This window comes from Ambystoma mexicanum, chromosome 4p (assembly GCF_040938575.1).
Source record: "Ambystoma mexicanum isolate Mex_15411 chromosome 4p, UKY_AmexF1_1, whole genome shotgun sequence".
Lineage (NCBI taxonomy): Eukaryota > Metazoa > Chordata > Amphibia > Caudata > Ambystomatidae > Ambystoma > Ambystoma mexicanum.
The window spans coordinates 1,046,212,006-1,046,237,793 of record NC_090927.1 but is presented as its reverse complement, the minus strand read 5'-3'; the positions used below and the strand labels follow the sequence as shown (position 1 = coordinate 1,046,237,793).

Below are 25,788 nucleotides of genomic sequence, written 5' to 3'. Positions count from 1 at the left end.
AATCTAGGAAAGCAACATAAAGACATCCAGACCTAATCTTAGTATATTTTTCAATGATCGTATTCAACAGAAAACAGTGATCCAATGTAGTATATACTCTTCTGAACCCTGCCTGGCTTTCAGGGAGCATTTTATTATTTGCTGCCCATTTTTCTAATCTTGTCAATATACATTTAGAAAAATTTTGCTCGTACTATCAAGCAGAGAAATAGTCAGATAACAGTCGGGATCGCCGTTTGATCCTTTTTTGAAAAAAGGCTTTTAGGGGTTCTGGGTAAAAGAAATCACCTATCTGGAAACTTTTTCGCCAGGGACATTTTCACATAGGACCGACTAAGCATGGTTCCTGTGAACAGAACAATAACATGGTCAAAATCGCTGTATGCTTCCTCCACACTGGTAGCAGCTACAGTCCGGACATCCACTGTGCAAGCTTGTCTGTCACACAAAGGATTTGTACAGCATATGAAGCAAAAATAGAATTGCTGTGGTTAAATTGACCCGCTGTGATGTGACGGTTTTAGAGTCCTTTGGAAGGGTGTGGTTGAAGCAAGTGATTACGTGGAAGGGAGGACTGCCTCAATAGTGCTTGGTTGGAGGTAGGGAACATGTCAAATGCTTAATAGAAAAGGAAGGTTTTCAGGCATTAACAGAACTTTAGTTTTATGAAAAAGGGCAGTGAACTCCATAGCGTCAAGCCTTGCATGTGTAGGGTTTGCCACCAACATGTTAGTATCTCTACAGGCAGAGAGGTAACCAACTGATGGGAAGCTAATCTTGGAGTCTGGCTGGTGTAGCTAGTTTGACCAGACAGGCAGGTTCTGGGCCATGTCGGACTGGGAGACTGAGCAACCTGGTTTAAAGGCTTTCCCATGTTTCTATGGAGGTCAATGGGGTATCGTTAATGTCGGCGTCAGTTGTTCCGTCTGAGCCTTTCTCGTCAGTATAAGGTGGTGCACAAGCTTTGGGTGCTCTGGAGTTGGGAGCTAGACTTGGAACTAGATCTGGAAGGCCTCTGCAGATTCGATTTCCGTCATCAACACCTTAGAGGACTGCTTCAATAGTTGTCCGAGTTCGGAATGGAAAACACGCATTTAACCATTCAAAGTACTTGAAATCGGTTTTTGGACAGGCTTTTGATTTGAGTTGTAAACAAGATCTCACTAGCAAAAGGTGAGCCGCGGGTGTTTGATCTTTTGGGAGGAAGGTGGGTGGAATGCCCACTGATGAGTGTTAATCTAGGGGTAATGTGGCAGAGTATTTGGATCTCGTAATCTGTATTACAGTCTTTGGCACATCCACTGTTAACATGAAGGCATTCTTAGATTTGAGTTCCTTCACATGGCCGGGGATGTTTATGAAAAGCTTCACAAGGTTTGCGGACATGTAGTATTTTGTAATGGAAACTTTCCAATGCGGCCATGCAAACTTAAACGAATGGGTTAATGGGATGAACCTCGCCAGGCTGCTGTAGGAAATATGGGGGGTCTGTAAGCTAAGGGGCACCAGCATGGTCTGGTGGGTTTGATTAGTTAGAAACGGCAACGGTAGGCAGAGCTTTCCCTCTGTCAAGTTCTCAAGCTCCAGTCTGGAAAGGTTTGTTACCTTTCCAGACTGGATCTTGAGAACTTGGTGGACTGTGTCAAGGGCAGCGAAGAGGTGAAGGAGAATCGGCACACAGGTGTGGCCTTGGCACCTGGCCATGAGAGGTTTCTCACAAATGTACACGCGCATTGATTCTGTCCTTCTCTGCCAAATGGGAAACCGCTCAAATACCTCATGGTTCCAGCTGTTCAGCGAGTTTGGTAGTGATAATGGAAGCTTTCCTGACTCAGGAAAGGTCCAGTAGAAGGGAGATCATTATTTTGGAATGACACAAATCAATCGATATCCTGTTTGACTGGCTTTGCAAGAAATCTAGAAAATGTGGCACGTCTTGTAGATTTGGGAAATGTACTGAAATTCCTTTGCTGGGTTATTTGGCCGACATTGACACAGTGCAAAATCAACGTGTTTAAGGTTAGCTTTGTGCACAATACTTGCACAACAAAGCAAAGGGTCCTCTGCAGGTGTTCTGGCATTATTTCTAGCCTTCAAAAATAGGATCATGCTGGGGCAACGTTCAAAACTTCCAGGATCTTGGAATGGTTTAGCTACTGCTTGGAGCCTAGAAAAACCTAGTTAGCATTACATCCACTCCTACTGGGAAATACGCTTGACTACCAGGCCATGCGCAGAGATCCCATTCACCAACATGCTAGGGGTAGCGGAAGTGAAATCACATGACCATTGACCTCTGATGACATCACAGCAAGTGATGTCATTTGACACCACCCCGAAGTGACATCACAGGAAGCGATGTAACATGAGCGTTTACCCCTTGACAAAACAGGAAGTGACATCACATAGCATTGTTCCAAGTACACTATGAAAAATTATGGTTACAATACCACTGTAACATGACAAACATTTCATACAAGAATGGATCACCATATGCATCGGCAGAAAAAAACATGCTATAACTGCAACTTGCGAAAAGCAAAACACACAGTCCGAAATGGATGCTTATTCTACTCTAAATGCTTTTTGGAGTATTTTGTCTACATTCCATTGTGAATGTAGACATCCCTGGCCATGTGCTGCCATAAAGAGATAACCATGTGGCATCAACTCTGGGTGTTTGGAAATGTGTCTAGAGGAGCACTGGGACCCATCTAGAAGACATGTGAACCGCAATAGGCTGCAATGAAATGGACATAGGGCGGTTACATTTGCAGTTCACTAGCTCCTCGCTTACTGGGCGATGCCGGCCACAAAGGAGCAGCTTTTCTGATTTCGACCATTGTGAGGGTCATCTCTGCATTTTCTGTGCTGGCCACTCACCCATAGCAAAAGCATCCCTGGCCTCGGGACAGACATCAGCGCCGAGGAGCCACGGGACAGACAACAATGTGCTGTAGAAATATAGCGTAAATTGCAACAGCCAAACTAATCAAACCTCATCTGAACATTGGCGATGCTCCCAATCAAGTGTTCGTGGATGCTTAAATCAATCAAGTATCCAACATGCGAGGTGGACAGGGGTGAACATTGAAAAAGGTTCCGTGTTGGGGGCATACGAGTCCTCCAATGTGTGGCCAAAGACAGACGTACGACCTAACTATCTTCCTCCTTGAACTCCCGTGCTCTCTGTGACAAGACCACTGGGGTGTAGAAGCTACCTGGCACGAGGAGCAAACGTCACTGCATCACCCTGAGTGACAGTAGCTTCTCAGCAGGACTGCAAATAGCAGATACAATGACCATTCTTAAGCCCGCTAGAGATAGCAATGCAGACAGACATCCCCCCACTTTCCTCGCCTAATAACACTACTAATGCACAATACTTCTTTCTTAAATATATTCTGCATCAAAGCTCTCAAATCGTTTCTTGGAAGTCCTGGCATATTTGTGTGCCTGTCATTTTGCATGCTCGTCCACATTACACACGCAGGACTGCAAACACCAGAATGCACTGTGATGTGAGCCTTAATGCAAGGAGTGGGTGATTATTTCGCACATGACATGGGACAACTTGTGAACTTGCATACTGTCCTTAAGATCCGACTTCTTTCGAGACATGGACGCACCCGAGAAGAGCCTGTGCGATAAAGTCCTCTGTTTGCGGTCATTATTTGGCACGGGCGTGCAGCTTGATGTTCTGCATGACGTGCCTATGATGTAAGGTTACCAGATGACACCCTGCTCCAGTCCTGGGAGTTGCTTTTATTTCAGGTATGCTTTAGTGGATTTAATTGAATTGAACTAACCCAAGACTTCAACTCCCAGAATGTAAATGATGGAGACATTAAAGCCCAGAAATGTGGCATGATGACCCAGATGGCATGGTGCCAAGTCCCAGACTGTCAGCAGAATGTCAGCAGAGCAGTATAATGAGAGCAGTTAGAGGCTGCTGGCCACAGACAGAGCAGCGAGGAGGCTATTGGTGGGGTCTGTTGTCTCTTCCGCAGTGTGCATGGTGGTTGATGAGAAATGGGAGGCGTGAATGATGCTACATGCTGTCTTAAATAAGGACTCCAGTTTTAAAACACCAGGTAGATGTGTTTAGGCTCACTTTACTTTGCTTAATGTTACCGTAAGCTTCCATTCTGGATGGGGAAAATAAAGCTAAAATCTTACTCCTTTTGCTCGACATGTTTATATCATCATGTTGCTCGATATGATTTATTGTCAATTTAGTTTATTATGCAATGCCTGTACTTTTCAAGGCATCGCTATATAACAAAGCATTATTTAAGTTCATTAATCTCAAACCTTATGACGTATGCACATGAAATGAAGCTGAGAAGATATGTGGTCAAGTGCTTAAATTGCAGACTTGACCAAAATGCCGTTTCTCCACTTAAACAAAGTGTGTGATCCTGTGCAAATCAGTGTTTCTGGCCTGAATTCCCTGGAAGTGATTCATTTAACAGATTATGCAATTATTCTTTTTTTATTAAACCTCACTTGCGGTTTGCTAGACTATAGAATTGTTGCATACATAATAATAATAATGACTATTGAAATATTGCACACCAAAGAGTTGTCCCTTTGCTTACTCATGGCTAATCCTAGTAATGTTACCCATCATGCTATCCTGGAGTATCGATAACTGATTGCACTCGCTTTCTTGGACGTCACTTGTGATGATGGCAATACATATCGGTATTAGGAGGTTGGCGTGTCTTTTGCCTTGGAAATTCCAATACTGGGCCTGGAGAGAAATCTTTCAGGCCAGGACCCTATAGATATATATAGATAGATATAGATATATATATATATATGGAATGACGCAGCTCTTAACATCCCCAAGCGAGAGCACATTTCCACCATCAGAATGTCATGCAAGTGCCTGTCCATAAAACAAAAAATGTATTTGAAAACCCTCTGCCTTACCTACAAGGCTTTAAACCACCTAGCCCCACCATATCTCACCAATAAATTCACCATGAAACCCGCTAACAATAGAACCACCAGATCCTCCAACAAATTATGCTTAACAGTACCTAGATTCTCCTTAAAAAGAGCAGGTGGCACTAGCTTTGCAGTACGTGCCCCCCAACTCTGGAACACTCTACCACTCAACATAAAAACCATTGAGTCATTTCAGATTTTTCGTAAACATGTTATTGACTGGCTACTGACTAAAATATAACACCCACTCCTTTCCGCTAATGATCCAGCATACGACATGCTGCTTAATCATGTTTGTAATTTGTAGAAATGGATGTACCTGAAACTGCACATATCCCACTTGGTTGGATTATGGAAATCTATATATGCCACTTTGTAACCGCTTCCTTAAGTGCCCTTCTACCTCTGGGTCTGGAGCGCTATATAAATAAACGCACAAACGCCTTGCAGAGCAGCGGGCACCACTAGGAGCTCTGATGCTGCCCTGCTCGAAGGTGCCCTGCTAAATCATTTTGTAAAGTTGCACCGCATCCCCCTCTCCCATCTTACCCACATTGCTTCCCACTTTCACGACTGTCAGCTAAATGGAGATTTGTGAATTGGAACATCTACTTAATTAAGCTCTTCAATATGCAAGAGAGGAAAAATCAAACACTCTCATGCATGATTTGTAATGACAAGCGCTTATATTTGTAAGTCTGTGCATTTACAGTAAGGGCCGCCCACTCTCCACAGAGCTTACTTGATAGTAACGAGACTCGCGGGACGCGCCCTGTTAGCGGCTAATGAGCAGAATTCACTGAAAAACGTCGGAAAGATGGCTTCCAAGCCTGGATGCCTAGCACACATGCCTTGGTTATGCTATGCAGTATTTGGTGAAGGAACTTCTAGTGGGTTTATACTGTACCCACCGCAGTCCAATGACAGAACACCGTGTCATGTATAAACGCTTCCCAAATTCAGTAACGTATTCTGAAATGGCTGTTCAATAGCCAAATGTCGAAATTGTATTATGAATTGTGCATTTAAAAACTACATCGACAGGCCTTGCTCAGACATGTCAACATTAGCCAATCCATTTAGGAGGGACTAGTCCAAACCTGATTTTAACTTTGCATTCCGGGACTTGTAATCAAGGACCACGAGTCCCAGAATGCGAAGTGTGGAAATTACGTCTTCCTCCCAGGCGCCATCTCTTTGGTACAGATCTGAATTCAGAATGTTATGCCATTTGCTGTGTCACTATCGCTGGTGTTATATTCTGTCTCCTGCCATATACACAGATCTGAATTCAGAATGTTATGCCATTTGCTGCGAAACTATCGCTGGTGTTATATTCTGTCTCCTGCCATATACACAGATCTGAATTCAGAATGTTATGCCATTTGCTGCGTCACTATCGCTGGTGTAATATTCTGTCTCCTGCCATATACACAGATCTGAATTCAGAATGTTATGCCATTTGCTGCGTCACTATCTCTGGTGTTATATTCTGTCTCCTGCCATATACACAGATCTGAATTCAGAATGTTATGCCATTTGCTGCGTCACTATCGCTGGCGTTATATTCTGTCTCCTGCCATATACACAGATCTGAATTCAGAATGTTATGCCATTTGCTGCGCACTATCGCTGGCGTTATATTCTGTCTCCTGCCATATACATTCTATTTAGAATCATCGGTCTGGGACGTTCCAAGTTTGGCATTTGTTTTTGTCAGGCAAACTGTATATACATGGATGGGGTCCTATTTTAACGGCTCAATTTACTGTATTAATAAAATCATCTAGAATTCACATGCATGCCCCAGCCTGTTCAATTATTTTCGGTTAACACCAGGACCGGACTGGCATCTCCCGAGTGGAATGGATAGTGTTGGCGTGCATGCGTGTCACCCCAGACAACGGCAGTTCATGCTCCAGGATAAAGGGGAGCAGAGCATGTGTGGAGGGTCGCATGCACTGAAAACACCCAATCTGATTACCAGGGTCGGACTGGCCTATAGGGCAATAGGCCCATGGCCGAACCAAAAACCCAAAATGCTGGTGTGGGCCAGTTTTGTGGGTCACAGTGGGGCAGTTTGATGAGTTTCCTCACTATGCAGCTAGTAGTTGTGACCAGTGATGCCGAATACATATTCTTTAACATGCACTATTTGCATCAGATTTAATCACCCCCCCCCCTCTCGCGTAGTAAGCAAACAGTCTGTCACAGAAGGAATGAGTTGCCATTTGCAATGGTTGGCCACTTTTTCATTGGTGCCCGAGACCATTTTATGGCCCAGTCCGACCCTGCTGAGTACCGCAAAGAGGAAAAGAGAACGTTGTTTATGCTCGCTCGGTGGCAACGGCTCAGGGTGCCGTCCTTGGATTTGCAAACATGCCCAGACAAGCAGAGAGCACATTCCCGAGTCAGGGGATGCCAGGATAATGTGCAGAGCTGACAGCAGTGCAACACTAGTCCCTTTTGTCTGTGCACGGTCCACTTAAGACATAAAAAATGAGAGCGACAAGCAGCCTCCTCTGTCAGCTCTCGAAACCCCAAACAAAAGGCCATATTTTAAGGAAAACACTATGGCTTCGAAACTACAGCGATGTGCGCCCCTGCAGACGAAAGCGCCTTGCCAGGTGCACTTCACGAAGCGTAGCCCCGCGGTTCTTAAAAGTGATGCGGATTTGACAGATAATAGTGGTGCTGATTTGGAAAACACTGCCGGTCCATGACAGATAATAGTGGTGCTGATTTGGAAAACACTTCCTGTCCATGGTAGATAATAGTGGTGCTGATTTAGAAAACTCTTCAGGTCCGTGACAGATAATAATGGTGCTGATTTGGAAAACACTTCCGGTCCGTGACAGATGATAGTGGTGCTGATTTAGAAAACACTTCCTGTCCATGACAGACAAACCGTGCCTAGAGATGCAAAAGGCCAATCTTATACCAGGACTGAATTTTCACTACAGCAATCTTATAAGTATGAAGCTTTCTGTTGGGAAACAGTTCTATATTATATACTAGTGTCCAAGCCAGTGAACACGGGTCAAAGGGACTAGCACGGACAGTAGGGCCACTATATATCCTAAGCCAACAGCTCCCTCTAGCTGTGACAAAACCCCAAGGGGGCAGTCTCTACTGCGCATGACTGCACAGGACAAACCTACATCTGGCATTTTATTATATTGTATGATGATATGCTGAGCCACGACCTCCCATTGTGAGTGGCCTAGCCTCCTCTGTCTTGGCAGAGGAGGATGACTGTAGAATTCATAATCCACTATAGGTAAGAAAAGGGATGGGTGCCCTCTTTTTTTGTTTTCGGGCGGGGGGCTGACTCGTAAGGTTTCCTAGAGACATCTCCCATGCTGGAAACACCAATTGTGTCAACTTATATGAATGAGTGCATTGAAGTAATACAACGCACCACTTGATACTAACTTCACAAAACTGATGTTTGATCAACCCTAAAGTGTTTGTACGAGTTGAAGACATCAAAATTATTGTTATACCTTGTTTAACCTGTTTTTTTACTTTTTGACTATATGATGAATACATTTTTACTTTAACCAGTCTGAAATAAGTGCCTGAATAACAGATTAATCAGAAGGTCTGTAGTTCTGGGTTTCACTACTAATACATACCAATGTCAAGGGGAGGGGTAGCCTGTGTCTCACCCGCTTTAGCTCCAATAGATTCATAATCCACTGTCAGAACATCACAGCAGGGGGAAACAGCATTTACTCTACAAGCATTGTTAGCTTTGGCTATTAGATGGCGCTTAAGCGCTACCTATAAGTCGAAACTATTGCATCGGAGTACAACCAGGGAGAAATGGCATATGAGGAGGGACACAAAGCTGAAGGTGTTCGGTTATTTATCCACCCATTGAGTGCCCATGGTCATGCTAATCCCTATGGCCATTCATACCCACTTTCTGCCCCCAGCCTACCCAAAGCACATCCTCCTGGGATCCCTTTGAGCTAGCTTTTTCAAGCCTTACCATCAAATATGTGTGTTCCATGTGCCTGCCTGTGGATTTTCAAAGCTGTCTTCGGAGATTTAATGACTTAATTGGATCTGTAGAAAGGCAACGGATGTAATAAAAATGTCTTAACTAGGTCTGCCTGTAGCCACTCACATTATAAGCACTATGCAAGTCCTTCACTAAAGTCCTATTAAAAACAAGCATTGGCAAAGCCAACAGTTTTGTCTTGTGTATATTAGGCATTTGCCAGGCACTGCTGTTATATGTCCAGGTTTGCGCACCCTTTTGCAGCTGCTACCATCGAAGACCAGTTAATACCACGAGGGCAGTGCCTGGCAAGTGCCTTTCCCATGCCTACACAAAAGCCAAAACAGGTGGCAATGCCAATGCTTGTTTTTCCTTTTGGGGTTGCGCTGGGCTGCAAGTTGAGGGTGCAAGGCATTGTGTGATGTTTTATGCATCTCCCTCATCCTTTCTCTGCAATGCTGGTCTAGGGACAGTGCACACAATACAAAACTATAGATGATGAGTAGCCTTAAACTACAGGGTGTGTTCGGCCCCGGACGTGCGAGGGACTTCATAGAGAACTCGAGCTTCACCCTCCTTGTCCAGCTGATGCCACTAAGATCCTCTCAGTGGAATGGACCCCCTCGTTGACAGACATCAATCTATACGTCTATATGCAATGCTGCCAACAACAGTCGTTTCAACATGCTTTTCTATAATGTTACTTCCTATTGTCCTCAGTCTCACTGGAGTGTAACCCTCTTTAACATGAACCTAGTGCAGGGATCTGCCACCTTTGGCTGCCCAGATGTTTCCCAGCCCTTGCTAGGACTGCCAGTGATGACAGGTCACAGGAGTGTACATCCAAAACATCTGGAGAGCCACAGGTTGCAGACCACTGAACCAGTGATACATGGTCGACTCTGGGGTTTGCCTAAAGGCTGGTCCTCCTTAGACAGGGGGCGATTGCGAGGCCGGCTCCATGCTCTGTTGTGGACATGCCCTCTCCCGAGGCACCATATGCTGGCTGGAGTCCGGGCACCTATACTGGGAGCCATGGTTACAGCACGCGGAGCCGAGGGAGCGCTATGCTGTGCTGTGCTGCCAGGAGGCATCAGGCTCCGAGGCTGCGCAGAAAGCATCAATGCAGACATGGCAAACATGCAGCGAAGGGGCGCCTTCGATGTATACTAGGATATTAAGAACAAAATATCCTTTTGCTTGTTTCACAAAGAACGTGTTCCAGGGCTGCTCTGTACCTTAAAGCCACATTAATACACAAACACTGGTCGAAGTGTCCGGGTAAAACTGTTCCCTGCCCTTGCTCCCCTCAAACCGCATGCCACACCCCCTCCCACGCGCAATCCAAACCCCCAAACAAACACAGCTGTTGTTTAAGGAAATGTTCAGTGCAGTGCACTGAAGTGCACGTTTCAATTTCTTCCTACACTTTTATTTTAAAGTAAACCATTACGGAACTGTTTCTTTTCAAAATAAAAGTATAGGAACAGTAAAACAAACACATATTTAAAGTAGAGGAGCACCGCTCCCGGCCACTTCCACCACTATTGTTTAAAAATGAAGTCTGTGTAACTACCCAAATGTGCGGCAACGACTATGCAGCGGCAGCAAGTGCAATGCGGGCCACTTCTAAAAGAGTGGAGCCTCAATGTGCTACAGCAACGCGAGCTCGAGCTGCCGCTGAACATACACTGCAGAAAGGTGCAGAATAGTTGGCTACAATGGGCTTTTTTATAACAAGTTTTGTGGACAGCGAAACAGGTGAGCGCAAGCAGACATGAGACCCTCCTTGGCTCACTACTAACGCTTCAGGCGTTGTTCTCCCCGACCCCCACCCCAGCCCCATTTGGCACCCATTTTGCCCAGGACCCCTTCCCTGTTCTCACTTCCTACTCTCGGCGTCCTGCCTACCATCCCGCCCCCGGCCCTGATTGGCGACTAACTTGGGTTCCTGCTTTCTGGGCGTGGCTGTTCCTCCTGGTCCAGCCCGCTCTCCCGATTGGCTGACTCATCCCTCATAACCTACCAGCCCCGGGCAGCCCTCTGCCCTGCAGCCCCTGCCGCTAAGGGCCACAAGGCAAAGGGTGGCTCATACATTAGCGGCTCCAAACAGTGTCTGCCGGTGTCCACAGGAGAAGCCAATGAAGCCAGCAGCGAACAGACACCAACAAAAACTGTAAGTGTGGCATGGATGGGGTGTAGAGCAATTACTCTACTCCAGAAAGCCCCGACACTCTATCTTACCTTCCCATAACATCGGCTGACATAGACTTACACCAGGCATACTTAGAAAGTTTTGTTACCACCAGCCTGAACCTATTCATGACAGGATTGTAGATGTTGCCTTGCATTACATACTAACATACTTGTCAAGGTCAACAAGCGCCACACCTAGATGAAACTTGAATGTTAGCATGCGCCACACTTAGAGTTGTGGACTTTGACCTGCGTCTCATCTAGATAGGGCTGTGAATGTTGGCATGCCCACACTTAGAATTGTGAACACTAGCCTGCGTTGCATCTAGATAGGATTGTGAAGGTTAGCGAGTGCCACACTTAGAACTGTGAATGTTAGTATTTTAAATGTCAGATGACCCACTAACCAATATAAGCTCAAACTCTCTGCATACTTATCTCACTCAAAAACTTACACAACCATCTCTCGCACAACAAGCCGCACGCACTTCACCACACCGCAACAACACATAAGCCGCACCAACAGCACACGCGGACTGACACAGATCCAATACTTGCATCAAAGCTCAGCACCCAGAGTATAACGAGTTGAAGCTGCCAACAGAACACCACGCCTCTCACTATCCTACTCCCTCTTCACCTTACTAACCCATCCCACCTTCTCGTTTACAGATCCGCCAGAGCGCCTGGGGACCAACTCTCTTGGTCACGGTGTGCGGTACAAATACCTTTAACATTTAACAGTGACCCTGATTCATGGAATTATTTGGGTATTCATTAATTTTATTGCAAACAAAACAGAGTGGTAAATTTCAGAGCGGACCATAACACCGAAAAACAGTGCAAACATTAATTAAATAAATAAAGGGTAGTGGGGTAAGATGTTTAAATGGGTTGGGATGGGGTTGTGTCAAAAGGTTAAAAAAAGGGTGTTTTTGCGGCGGACCCCCCCCCAAATAAAAAAAATGAGTGTTTTTCAGTGTTCTGTCTGCAATTAAATTTACCACTCTGTAATTGTGGTCGATAAGATCACATATAACCATTATTTGCGTATAGGGATTTGTGGGCAGAATGGCACACAAATCCCCGTTTTACACGCAAATAATTCCATGAATCTGGGCCAATGTGTTTTGAGCAGTAAATCTTGTAGCTTCATACTTTACAAAAAAGCACTACGTCTGCGCAGACTTAGTGCTTTTCGTGTGAATTAGACCAATTTAGCGCGATGCAAATAGTACTTTTGCAGTGCAAAGCCACTCTGTGAATTAAGCCCAGTCTAAAGCATATTTTTACAGTGCAAAGTCACTTTGCTCGGCTCTGTGAATTAGGCCCGGTGCAAAGTGTACTTTTACAGTGCAAAGTCACTTTGCTCGGCTCTGTGAATTAGGCCCGGTTGCAAAGTGCATTTTTGCAGTGCAAAGCCCCTTTGCTCCGCGCTAAGCGTTCTGTGAATTAGGCCCTGGGAATGCACAGCCAGTCCAGACTCTCGTCAAAGCAGGCTAAAGGGCAAGGGCTCTATGACAGCAGAAAGCACAGTCAAACGGCTGGAATTAAGCGGCCTAACCCCATAAACCCACCCCACTAAAGGGCAGAGACTCGTCAGCCCCAACCTATCGACACAAATGCTTACCTATAGCGGTACCACAGGTCACACACACTACGACCAATTCACGTTAAAGATTTCTCCACTTCAGTGTACGCAAGGCATGTGCAAGTGGGCAAAACACCCACATTCAACAGGCGCCCTGATTCACAGAAGTAGAACTGTGCGCACTAGCGCCCAGATGCACAGCTATGAAGCAGAACATGTGGCGGAGGCCGCTTTGGGGGGGGGGGGGGGTGGATGGATAATAGGGCACCAGCGGGAGGCTGGGGGAGCAGGCTCTTCCCCCAAACACCCCTACCGGCTCTGCCACTGATGTAGGACTGCCACAATTGACAACACATCTCTGCTTCACAGAAGGTTGCACTTTCAATGTTCAGGCCCCCAAAAGAAATGCTCATGCTTGGCATGAACGTTTATATTTCTTTGACATTGCAATCTCCGAAATAAATGGTGGTGGGAAATGAAAACGTACATTTGCAGTGACGGGTCCTTCAAAGCCCATCACTGCAAGTGTACCAACTGACCCCAGATGGGAAGCAAGCTGAACCCGGCCCCGAGCTCAGGGTGGGTCAGTCAGTCTGTGCATAGGTGTCGGAATAAAACTGAAACGTAGGTATGCATAGAGAGGGAGGGTGCTAGGTAGGTATGCAGAGGCTGGATGCTAGTCCAGTGGGCTTGGAGCCAGAGCTTTTACTCTTTGTAAATCCCTTCTGAGAATGGGGGCCAAGAAGGTGTCAACTGGGGGTGCAGATATGTAGATGTGCGAGGGAATTCTGTAATCCCGGAGAATTGCCCGACATGGCATGGGAAATACTGCAGGGCCGCCCAAGGCGAGGCAGGGTAACTGCTGTTACCATCAGGCAGGCCAAGGAGAGGGGCAGCCCCCACCCCCAAGCCTGCTCCCTCTCCCCCACGGACACAGAGATACGCAGTCTCTGCCACACAAAGCACGGGAAGGGTGAGGTATGAACAATCACCTCGCCTTCCACAAAGCAATAGGGTGCTAAGCACCTAGGAGAACCAACAGTCAGCAGGGCGCAGGTTCAAAGACCTGCCTCCCCTCAGGAGGCTAAACAGTCGGCTACACCGGCCTGGGGGTTGGGCTACAGCCCCCACTACGCACATCAAAGACCCAGGGCTCCTCTGGGTCTTGAAAATACAATATGTTTGTGGACCCTGAATGGGGACCCAAACAAGCAGGAGGTTCGCTGTTCACTCAGAGTCCTCCAGTCTTTGCTTCTTTACCATAAAACCCTCTCACCCTACAAAAGAGGGGAGAAGAACAAAGAAAAGACAAAGGAGGACACTGGACGGTGACCACTACAAGCCGAGGGACAAGAAGGCGGCATGTACCAGAGGGGGTAACCTCAGGACCCGGTGCCCAAAAGTATGATATTATTATGATATGTGATTATTGTTATTTCCATAACCATATCTGCACAATAAAATCCTACGGCCTTTTTATTGCCAACACTTGACAAACCGTGTGCTCCAACTTATTCACTGGTGAGGGTAAGGGTTTGGCCAATGTAAGTTGCATGCCTATGGGTTCAGCAGTTATTATGTTCACCTGTTATCTCGCACAACGACTCTGCAACGGAGTCAGATTAGTGTGGAAAGAGTTAACAAAAAATAGCATAACGGAATCTGCAGTGTTTATAAACGACAAAGTCACGTGCTCACCCTGCAGGCGGTATTTATGAAAGATGTGTGCCAGAGACTTCAAATGGAGAAACACTTTGATCAATCATGCCCGCCACGTTCATGTGTTTGCACAACAACACATCAAACAACGTCCATGTCAGCGTGTGTTTTTGCAAGGACAGGAGCATCTCAAGACAGCCGATTTATCAAAATCCAGCTATATGCTTTGACAACCTTCGGCATCACACCGCAGCAAGGCGCCACGTCAGAACAGCGGGGTGTATGCGCCTTTTCCCGTGTGGGGGCACTCTCCTGGGGACAGTCGGGAATTCTGACCTCACCTTGGGAAAGAAACAGCTGGACTATATGGGGCGCTGTCCATCAAGAGGGGGCGGGTTCTTGCAATAGGCTGTTAACTGATAACTCCAGACACACGCTAGTGCATGGATGAGCGCACCTTGCCTGTGACTGCCCCCAACCTCAACATTCTTTCAGGTGGGCTGGTGGGGGAACACGTCTTGCGATGGCAGTGCCTGTCGCAGTGTGCTCTGCCTTAGCCCACTCTCAGGTCTTCAGGAGAGCTTTGCATTGAGCTCTGGCAGAGAGAGGCCCGTTAGCAGGGAAGGGTTGGAAACACTGGAGACTCGGGATTGCAGGGTTGTTGCCCTGCACATCTAACCCCATCCTCAAACTCCCCTTCCTTCACTGTCAGCGTGCTTCTTTCACCTTCCTGCAGCTGCCGCACTCCCTTTAGGAGAAGGGATGCTGTGCCCACCCTCCTTGGAGTGGGGGAGGAGGGGGGCTTTTTGGGGAAAAAATGCCAACAATGCTTGTGGTCTCGTGCAGAATGGATGTGACCTAGCAGTTCAGGCTGGACTGCCCCTTTGGCCAGTGGGACCAAGCCTGATTTGCATACGGTCTTTCCCCTTTCTGCAATGGCTTGGCAGGTGAAGGACTATGGCCTGGAGGGTTGCCCAGAGCAATGCCTCCCAGCCATCAGTAGCAGACTGATCAGGATGCCTATACCTGGAGCTCCCCTCTAGATACACATTCCGCAGTGAACTACCAGCACACAGAGCCAGAGCCGTTCCAATCTGCACACATCAACACAACAGCCAAGCATCCTTGCATTGCTACTAACCAAACCCAATACATTTCCTAAAATGCCAAGAGACCATGCAAATAGCAGCAGTCTGCTATATAAAGGCCAATGCTATGACATGCTATTACACATATAATGTGGGCACGGGCATTAAGTGGTGACATATAACTATGGCAAAACATCATCAACAGGTCCATTGAAGTGGCAGTGCGGGTTTATATTTTGGAAACACTGGAAAATGTTGGAGAAACCGGCATCTACTCGTTTATTCATGTGTTACTCTACAGAATGGAATGACATTTGTATGGATTCAATTCAATCTGTAAAAGGCACCACCTCAACACATCGTTTTACAAAGTTTAAAGAGTCGTAATCCAGAAACCATGTTTGATACTTTGAGCACACAATCTGGTGCACCACAGTGCGCACATTTGGGGGAAATATTGACACCACAGAAGTTAAAAAAAAAAATACACCAGCCACCACTGCTCCGGCACTTTATTTTATTATAAGACGCTTAATACCAGAAAGTGGTTTCTAAGCGCAGGATCGGGATTCGAACCTGTGTTACACCGCGTTGTCGTTGCCCCAGGGCTATCCTTCCTCCCAATGTCTCATTATAGGTTCTGCTCGCTCACATCTGTTTGATGGGAAAGGGCAGCCCATTTCTACGCGCTCTCAGTATTGGCAGCTATGTCAATTGGGGCACAGGGAGAGATGACACGTTTTTCTCAGATTCACAAAACTTGGGTGATGTGGGAAGCAACAACGTTGGTGAAGTGGAGAACTAAGGCCAAGAACCGAGTTGTCATGGGTCTGCTTTTCACAATGTGGCTGTTACTTAAGCAGAAGCCTTGCCTTGCTTCTAATATGGATAACGTAATACAGGGGAGGTTGTGAGATGAAAGAAGGATTGGGAGACATATGGGCTTATCGCTCACAATTCCATTAAGCTCTGCGCGTTGAGTCTCAGTACATAGAGTATATTAGCACCCTTGGTGGGCGAGTCAACCAATCAGCTTTCTCAATACCCAGGCTGAATCTGACGATCCAAGCCCGGGTTCTAAGTAGCCCTAGCAGTGGAGACACCCAACGGCCATTTTCCCTCCCTCTCCCTGCTGTCCCCGTCAACGTCCCCGTTCCTTGCCAGCCCCCACGCCACCCCCACTCACCTGCTGAGGCGCCGCCGCACCGCCCCCGACTCCACAGATAGCCATGGGAATGGAAGAGAGGCTCCGCGCCAGAGCCCCAACTTCCAGTTCCGTGGTGGCTATGTTAGGTGAGGAGAATGCCTTTGTAAGAATCAACAGATCGTACACGTCACCGTGACCCGTTGATTCACAAAAAGGCATTGGGTCAGTCTCGGGGGGTGGGGGCCTTAACAGCAATAAGCACCCGGTTGGAAAAGATGCCGGGCCGAGCTTTAAGGCCCTCGCTTCGCTTGGGCCTATAACTTGGGCCGCTGCCACCTGGTGAAGCCCCTAAAACGGGCGCCTATTGCTATATTGAAACAGAGAAAGTAAAATAACGGAAACCAACACAAAGGCGTTCTCTACATGGCTACAGAAGTCTTTGGTTTGATTCTTCTTGATGTTGGGTTGGGACAGATTCTCTGGGATGAGGCCAAATGACCCCAAGCACAAGGAAAACTGCACAGAAACAAGGGGCATTAGACCCTAAAGGAAGGGTAATTAATCCCTGTAGAAAACGTGAAGGCTACAGGGGAAGCGTAGGCAGTGAATGACGGACACCTATCAATCAACCCGGAGGAGGGAGGAGAGGAAAGGGAGGGAGGCTGCTGGAGCAACAGTACCAACTCCGAGGAGCATAGCAGAACTACCTAGTCAGGCACATCACTCACCAGCCACACACAGATTATGGGACAAGTGGAGTGTGATGCGCTGAAGAGCAAGCACGTGCAGGTACAGAAGAATCAGAGTCCCTCAGGGACATGGGGGTTCACAGTGACATAGGTTCATTACCCAGAGAGGTCAGGGCAGCTGTGCTGAACAGGTTATATGTAACATCCTGGAAAATGGCCACTGGGGAAATGATTCAAGCGGAAAGGAATAATTAAATAACGCACCCTCCTCCCTCCCATACACAATCGATAGCTCAGTAGCTGACAGCGCAGTCATACTCCTAGGGTGATCGCTTACTGGCTAATAAAGTCAGGCCGGTTCCAACTGGAGCGCAACGGCCCACGGCTGCCCCAATCTGGAATGTGGTGCGAGTCCACTTAAACGGTGTCACAATCCAGTGATCGCAGAAGTGTACAGTGACTTCTGACTAGAGCCCACGCTGGGGTAGCACAGAGCCACGTCTTGCCATGTCTCCTGCCATCAGCATTATAAGACCGCCATAAGCCACATATCGGAGAACGAGTGCTCGAGAAAAGTTCTGGCCCTCATTTTTTTTAATAAAAACGCTACGTGTTCATTCTGGCAGCCACACTTCTCAAGACGTGTTACACAGTTTCGTCACCAGGTAAACTCCGGCGCCAGACTATTAAACGGGTGTTGGCTGTAGATAAACACTGCCCTTCTAAAAACCAGCTGTGTCCCAACTTCTAAACACAATGAACCTGGAGACACCCCATAAACCTGGACAGAGCATATGGTTTCTTGACATTCCCTTGAAACACTGCTGCGAAATATGCATTAGAAGTTCATGAACGCTCCTTCTGCCCAGCCCCACCACACAGACTAGACGAGGGGCCGCTTCCTGAAGAAAGGTTGCATGCCCTTGCCTTGGGGTGAAACCTCCTCACTTTATAAGCATGTGGAGGCAGGCACTGTGTGCAGGGCTGCTTGACAGGAACATCATTTCACCAAAATGCCAGGGGTAGTGGAAGTGACATCACACAACCCTTGACCTCTGATGACATCACCGGAAGTGATGTCATTTGACCCCACCCCGAAGTGATGTCACGGAAGCGATGGAACACGACCTTTCACCCCTTGACAAAACAGGAAGTTGCATCACATAGCATTGTTCCTAAGTACACTATGAAAAAAATGGTTACAATATCACTAGAATGTGATATACATTTCATACAAGAATGGATCACCATATGTATCACAAAGATCAGTGTGTATTGGCCCATATTACTAAATTACTGTGAATGCAAGCTAGACGTCGCTGGCCAAATGATAATGATGTGTTATTATATAGCACTTACACTCAAGTGCTGCATTTAGAACAAATATACACCCAATATCACCCAAGCTGTGTTGGTACTCATTTATCGACCTCAGAAGGATGAAAGGCTGAGTTGAGGTGTTTAAAAACAGACTAAATCAGTGACTCACCCCCTGAAGTGTGCCTGAAATAAACCTAGCAAAATCTAGAAATTATTGCATAGAATTCCAGAAAGACAAATTATTTGTTATTCCTATTCTTTCTTATTTAGGGTCACTGATGACAGTGAAAACTTGTGGAACCCCATTTTTTTTGTTTGTTTTTTTAGGCCTGAACAAGAAAGTCAGCCACTCCAGAAGCAAAGAGCCACATGGCGCTGGCCATAGCCCAGGAGGTTGCATATAAAAAAGAAAAAAAAGAAAAAGGTAACTTTTTTTAGGGGTAGCAATGGAGACCTCGGGGGTCGCAGTTGTGACCCCTGGCAGCCCCTAAACGATGACCCTGCTGCTTGATGGATACAATGCGCCCATTTGATTTCCACCAAACCAGATCTGCCTTCAGACTCAATCTGACACCAAAATGGGTGATAAATGAATTGGCATGTTCCCGCTGTACATGAAAGTGACTAAGTGGCTTCGCTGCTGCCGGACTGGTATCGCTTGTGTGATGGTGAACCGCCCTGTGGGTACCATTCAGCAAAGAGGGGCATTCATGATCAGTGCTCTGTGAGTACACACGCACAAAGAAAGGGTCCACACATGAAGCTTCAACATGACCAGCCAGTTATAACCAAGCAGACCAAGGCCTGCCCACCGGTCACCCACCAGCGGGGAAACTGCTATCTGTTGCACACAGCAACATCGCCGCAAGACATTTCCCCAAAGAAGGACCCTTTTGCAGAATGATTTTTAATATTAGAAAAATAAATCACACTATTTACATGCGCAAATCTATCTCACCTTATTATACACAACCAACGCTCAACCTCAAAGCTTCAAATAACGCATAATTACAAAAAAGCAACACACGTATCAAAATACAAACCAAATTACCAAAACTCGAAACACAAACAGTGTCAGACATAGACAAGCACATCATTAGTCAAACGCCAAACCACCCTTATGGAACCTACACCGTTTTGAACGACACCATCAAAACAATGGATGGATACAATTTCTTTACAAAAGTTACAACAGCTGGCACATTTCTACTGAAAGAAGAGGGCAACGATGCCAACTAGTAACTCTTTTTGGCAAGCGAGTGTTGCAAATTCCATGCGACCCCGCCATCCTCAGGCTGAGGCTCAGTAATGCATCCTCTCTTCATCTAGATCAGTAGTCTTCAAACTGAGGGACTGCCCCCCCCCCCCCCCCAAGGGGGTCCGAATGACGCCAAAGGGGGCTCGAGGCCCTTCAAAAAGGGAGCACCCAGACTGCTTTTCCTAGAGAATATAATCAGATATGGCATCTCGGGGGGCCCGGAAACAAGATTTTTACTCCAGGGGTGGGGCTTGGCAACTATATTTCTACTCAAGGGGGGCCTCAGTATAAAAAAGTATGAATACCACTGTCCTAGATACAGTGCATACACTAGAGGTCATCAAAGTTCACAGACACGGCGAGGAACCGTACACCTCAAAAATGTCCACTCTTAATCCCACGACTGATGTGTACAGCCCCTCCATTTCCAATGGGATTCCCAGTCAGCTGTAATATGAGCATGAAGTGCAGACAGGTACCGAGATGAGCATCTCTGCAGCCAGACCAGGGGGGCGGGGGGGGAGGGGGATTCCAACCAATACCTAAGGATGCCTCTAACTCGGATACGTGTTTGCCAACATACAAGGATGCCATTAACACCCAGAGTCCAACAATGCTAAGTTAATATGATGCATCACAAGCAGAAGAATGATACTTCCTTCTAACATTCCTGTTCTTGCTGCCTCCAGTCTTGCAGCAGGAGTGTTCACCCACCCGCCCCCACTCATCTGGCAGCAGCAATTGTGGGATCATCAAGAGAGCTTATGAGTGTTTATCGTCACAGTGGAGTTTTTAGCAATTCTAAGAGCGTGGCTCTGTTTGAACAACCTGGAGTCAACCATAAAGTCAAAATGGTGACCGGTGGATTTTTTTTGTTGGTGATTTATAGCGGTTCCACCTAGATGCAGCGTGCCAGGGTCTGCGGTGCAATGCCATCTGCCCAGCCCCTTATCTTCAGCTACGGACACTGAACCCAACATGGACATAAAGAGCCCACCCATCCTCTAGGAAGGGTGATGATGATGGCCCTAATTGGGCAGGGGTGGCCCACGTGACCAGTCTTCACTGACTGATGATGGTAGAAGAGTGGGTGCCCGAGGCTAAGGGCCACTTGGCGAAGGATAAAGCCTATTTGCCCGGTTACCCTTCTATCCATCTGGCAAGATCCACTGCAAGAGGGTGGCTACCTACTTTGTCAATCGGAAGGATATATTGAATTTAATTGGAGTAATCTCCCATTCCCTGTATCAACTACTCACTCCCCTTTTATGCCCGCTCCCCATCTATCTATAGGCTGGTTCTTGCTCCTCCTCCCCACCTACCCTAGGCCTGGCTGTGGGTTCGCCCCTCAACATCGTCCCTGCGCTGGGTCCACCTTCACCCATCTATCTCCATCTTCCCCTCCGATGCTTGCCCCGCTTCATCGCACTACTCAGCAGCCGCGCTCCACCTCGATCCCTGTGTTTGCACTCCCACCACTTCTTGAAGTTGTAAGATGCATAGTAATGGATCACTGTCATCACCCTTAATCCCACGTGCAGGGTCTAATTTAAAAACCAACTACTCCTGTCACAAGAAAATGCCAATCCAGTGCACCTGCGCCAACAACTTGTTGAGAGTTGGTAACGAACTTTAATCAGCAGTCTCACTATGTGAAGACACTCAACTCAGACTGCCGCCTATTTAGAATATTTCTGCCGGCCTTGTACTGAATGAAGCAAGATGACCATATAACTCCCTCAACTGCCTAGAAGGCTTGACTAACCAATAGGACAAGGGGTGAATTAAACCACAACTAGTAGTACTCAAAGGAATGCAACGATGAGTCACATCTTCAGGGCAGCCATGATGAGTGGATCCAGTGCTGTCTCACTAAATCTGACTAGGTTGACCTCCTGGCAATCAGAACACTAAAGACCCACCTGGGTCTTGCTTAAAAGGGGGCACCGTGTACAACATAATATTTGAAGTATGTGCCCTATACATTTCCAAAAAACACTAGCACTGCTATAAGCCCGAGAAGATATGTATACACTGTCATTTTGTTTTCTCTCCATTATATGCAGACTGTAGGCCGAAAGCTTTTTTGAAAGGTGCAAATTTGAGATGCGCTGTCCTTGAAATCATGGTATACACACATACGTTTAAATAAAAAATACCGTGAACACAATGAAGGCCGGGTGGTCATGGGCTCGATCATGGCCACATATGCCTTAGATTGCAATTCATGACATGGCAACTACAGGGAAGGCTTTGGCAACATGCGTTTATCTTCCTGTGCCCTGCCGAATAAGTGTACACAAAACGGCTATGGTGTTCCTATACATATGTGTGTGTTTATGTGTGAGAGAGCAAACTAAAAGAGGTCATATGACCCTGGTGGCAGCGGTGCCACCGAGCACGCTGTGTGATGCATCATCGTGTCGCCTGTTGCTTCGTGGTGTCTCTCTTCTCTCCCACTGTGGCCACTGTCCCTTATCGGCAGCAGAGTCTTTTGCTCCATGGTCCCTTCTGCCCCCAGTGTCCCTCAGGCTTCTTTCCCCATATTGCTGCATCTTATTCTGTTGCGGTGTCACATATTGCCTTTCGGTCCTCAGTTGGCCCCGTGATCCCTGGTGCCCAAAGCAATCTATCTGCCAAGCACGCTGTGGCAGCCTATGTTGTCGCTTCTCACGTGCACACCCTGGAAGCCGCGTCCACCCATTGCCCCCTCTGCCTTTGCTAATGCTGCCACATATTATTAAGGCAGTGCTCTAGGTGCCACTGCTCCATCTCCAAAGCGCTGAGGGTAACTGGATGATAGGAAGGGCGACGTGGGTACCGTCGCGGGGAGGAAGAGGACTCGGGAAGGAAAGGAGAACAGCCCAACGTTCTGCTATGCTAATTGCCCCTAGATCCCCTCGTGTCTGTTACCCATTGGGTATTGCCTCTGTAACCTTATTGCCCAAACCCTTCTTTGGTCCTATTGCCCCCTAGTGCTGCGCGTGTCCCCCCGTGCCCCGGTCAGCCCCTGCATGCAGCCCCCTCTGCCGCTGTACCTTGGTGAGCTGAGCGATCTTTTTGCTCATCTTCAGGTGGAGCTCCGCGCTGTACTCCAGGCTGCCCCCGTGCTGGTGCTGGGGGGCGGCGCTGGCGGCGCTAAACCTTCCGGCCACATTTGCCCCGCCGCTGTAGTAATGGTGCCAGCTCATGCCCGTCGCCATCTTCAGCCCATGCAGGTGGGGGGCAGCACCGGGATCCGCGCGGGGGGCTGGTCAGGGCTGAGCTCCAGGGGGCTGCGGGCTGCCAGGGCTTCTTCTACTGAGCACCCGGGCGTGTCCCATGCTGCCCCGGTGCTGGGGGGTGGAGGCTCGTGGAACGGGGCGCCTGAACGCACCGCATGCAGCTCTGCCCCCTCGCTGGCGCTGCCCCGGGCTCCGCTGTTGTCTCTGTTGCTTCGGCGGCGGCGCCCGGTTACCAGGGATAGCAGAGCAACTGTTTACGCTGCTCCGTGACGTCACTTCCGGCGGCCCAGGCTGCCGCCCAGCATGGAGCTGTCCAGAAGCGCAGGTGCTGCAGCTCAGAGCACCAAACGCGGGCGACGTGCAGGTATACACTGTACCCCCGTCGCTGCTCCCACAGACATCCTGTGTGCCCCGACTCCGTGCCAGTGACTGCCACAGTTTTTCGGATAAATGTAGTGGCCATTAGTTAATGTACTCAATCTCTATAGGAGCCCCTCTGGGGTGCTTGAACATGAAGTTGAGCGAAGAACCCTTCAATTGTTGTTCACTATATTGGACTTGCTCCCTTTAGTAAATCTTTAACAATTTGTGTAAAGCAGTGTAAAACCAACTAGTTACACTTTATATATTATGAAAGCAAAATCGTATCATTTACATAAATTTCCAACTATTTCCCACAATTTTAGCAAAGATAAAATTAATCCAAGTTGGCGACTGTTCTGTGCAGCATTTTTATGTCTATAACATATGAATGTTATACACAAAACGACCTACAAAATCTCACACGTTCATTATCCAAACGCTTATACTACTGATTTTCCATACTAGCATTATAGAAAGTCAAGGTTCTATTCAAAACATACAGGCAAAGGATTATTCTCGACTTGCTTTAATTCAAACTCAGCAGCAATATAAAAGCAACAATAAACACATCATCACAAAAAAAACGAAATGTCCCAATACATAGTCTTTTCTGTAGTCCATTTATGATAGGAAATGTAATGGAACAAGTGATATTCTTTCAACCAATCTCCTCTTTATGAATCGATATCCTTCAGTTCCTTTCCTTGTCCTTCCACTTTGTCTTAAAATTTTAAATCGTGCGCCCTAACTGGTAGGCGCTGAACCATAAAATGTCTCCCTCTATTCTTTCTCAGGTTCCTGCTGCCTCAGGCTCAGTTCCTGTCAAATAATCAAACGAACAAGGCTGAGGCTAGCTATGATAGCGAGGGTAATCGTTTGAACATAATTTTCTTAACATTTATTTATTTTTATTTCATTTTTTTTATGTGTAAAGCGCCTAAGCTCTTAAGCATCTGGGCGCTGTTGCAGACCAGTTACATTATACAGAGCTTCAATAAACACTCAGACAATAGACATACAGTATTACAAGGGAGGTTGGGCGGGTGTAGGTGGCTTATGAAGAGTTAGGCGAATAGCCAAGTTTTCAGTGCTTTGCGGAAGGCCCCCATAGATTAATTCATAAAGATTACATCAATATATCAATGAACTCATACAACGATTGACTGGGTGGGATAATCGCTTGCTTTCATGTCTTTAATAGGATCTTGATATTTTATAACGCTAGTATGGAAAATCAGTATTCTATGTCAAGCCCAGAGGCTCAGATTATGCTTGTTCAAAGCGCACTCACCAGCAACGTAGCCACTTGATCAATCAGTTGAAAGTAACAAATCCTTGAACCTTCACTCTATCAACCAGTCTGTTGCCATCAAGATGTCCTCTAACTGTGGTCCTGCGTTATCAGCTTTAAACACCATAGCTCCTCTAGTTGCATGAGCTCCATAGGTTCCGATGTCAATGCCCACCTGAAGCATACTCCATTCGACCCACCTAGCCAGTGTTGCTACTTACACTGCAGCAAATGGTCTCCTTAAAGTGATCAGCAACTGAGTTACACCTGCCAGTCTAATAGTACCTGTCAGAATTTCATAAGTCTTCAGACAGCAAACAAGACATAGCTTGGGCTGATCTGGAAAAGCTGCATATGAAACGGTTTTGATACCTGTCTTAGTCCTTTTGTTAACATAAAACGTGACCCCCGGGCTGAAGGATTTTTGGTCCACTTCTAGTGATTGAATGTAAGATACCCTCTTACAAGATATGAGGCAGAGCAGTGTAGTGAGCTTTGCTGATAATGCCTTCATTGAAAGTTGTTAATTATCTGGCCAGTTAAGAAACAAATTCAGGACTACATTAACGTCCCATGTCTGAGAATACTTGGGGATTGGTGGCTCCAAAAGCCTTACCCCTCAGGAGTCTACACACTGGACGGTGTTCCCCTACTGGCATGCCCTCTATTTTAGGGTGTCCCGCTGATGAGGCTGATCCACAGGTATTCACTGTCCTGCAGGCTTTGCCTTGAGCCGCCAAACCTGTGAGAAAATTCATTATCTGAATTAGATTTGCTCCAGTGGGATGTATGTGCCGTGCTACACACCAACTATTCCATTTTGACCAAGCCGATCAGTATGCCTTTCTGGTACCTGGTGCTCATGACTCTTCGATGAATTTCTCAGTATCTCCTGAAAGTCCTGGCCTCTACAAGGCTCCTCGGAAATCACCTAAGCTATCTGTCTCAAGTTGCACTCTGCTATCAGGAGATGAAGGTCACCCGCTGGACCTTGAAT

The 25,788-nt window shown here is 47.0% G+C and overlaps 1 protein-coding gene across 4 annotated transcripts in view; it reads right to left on the bottom strand.

Annotated features, from left to right (window-relative positions):
- Positions 1-23,398, bottom strand: part of FAM184A (family with sequence similarity 184 member A) — an 833,199-nt gene extending 809,801 nt beyond the window's left edge. For 2 of the 4 annotated variants that reach the window (XM_069606609.1, XM_069606608.1), the window contains exon 1: positions 22,952-23,398. In XM_069606609.1, the coding sequence (XP_069462710.1) occupies positions 22,952-23,116 (165 nt within the window). In that variant the 5' untranslated portion in view covers positions 23,117-23,398. The remainder of the gene's footprint in view (positions 1-22,951) is intronic. The other 2 variants (XM_069606610.1, XM_069606611.1) reach the window with 2 other exon arrangements.
- Between the last annotated feature and the right edge of the window lie 2,390 nt (positions 23,399-25,788).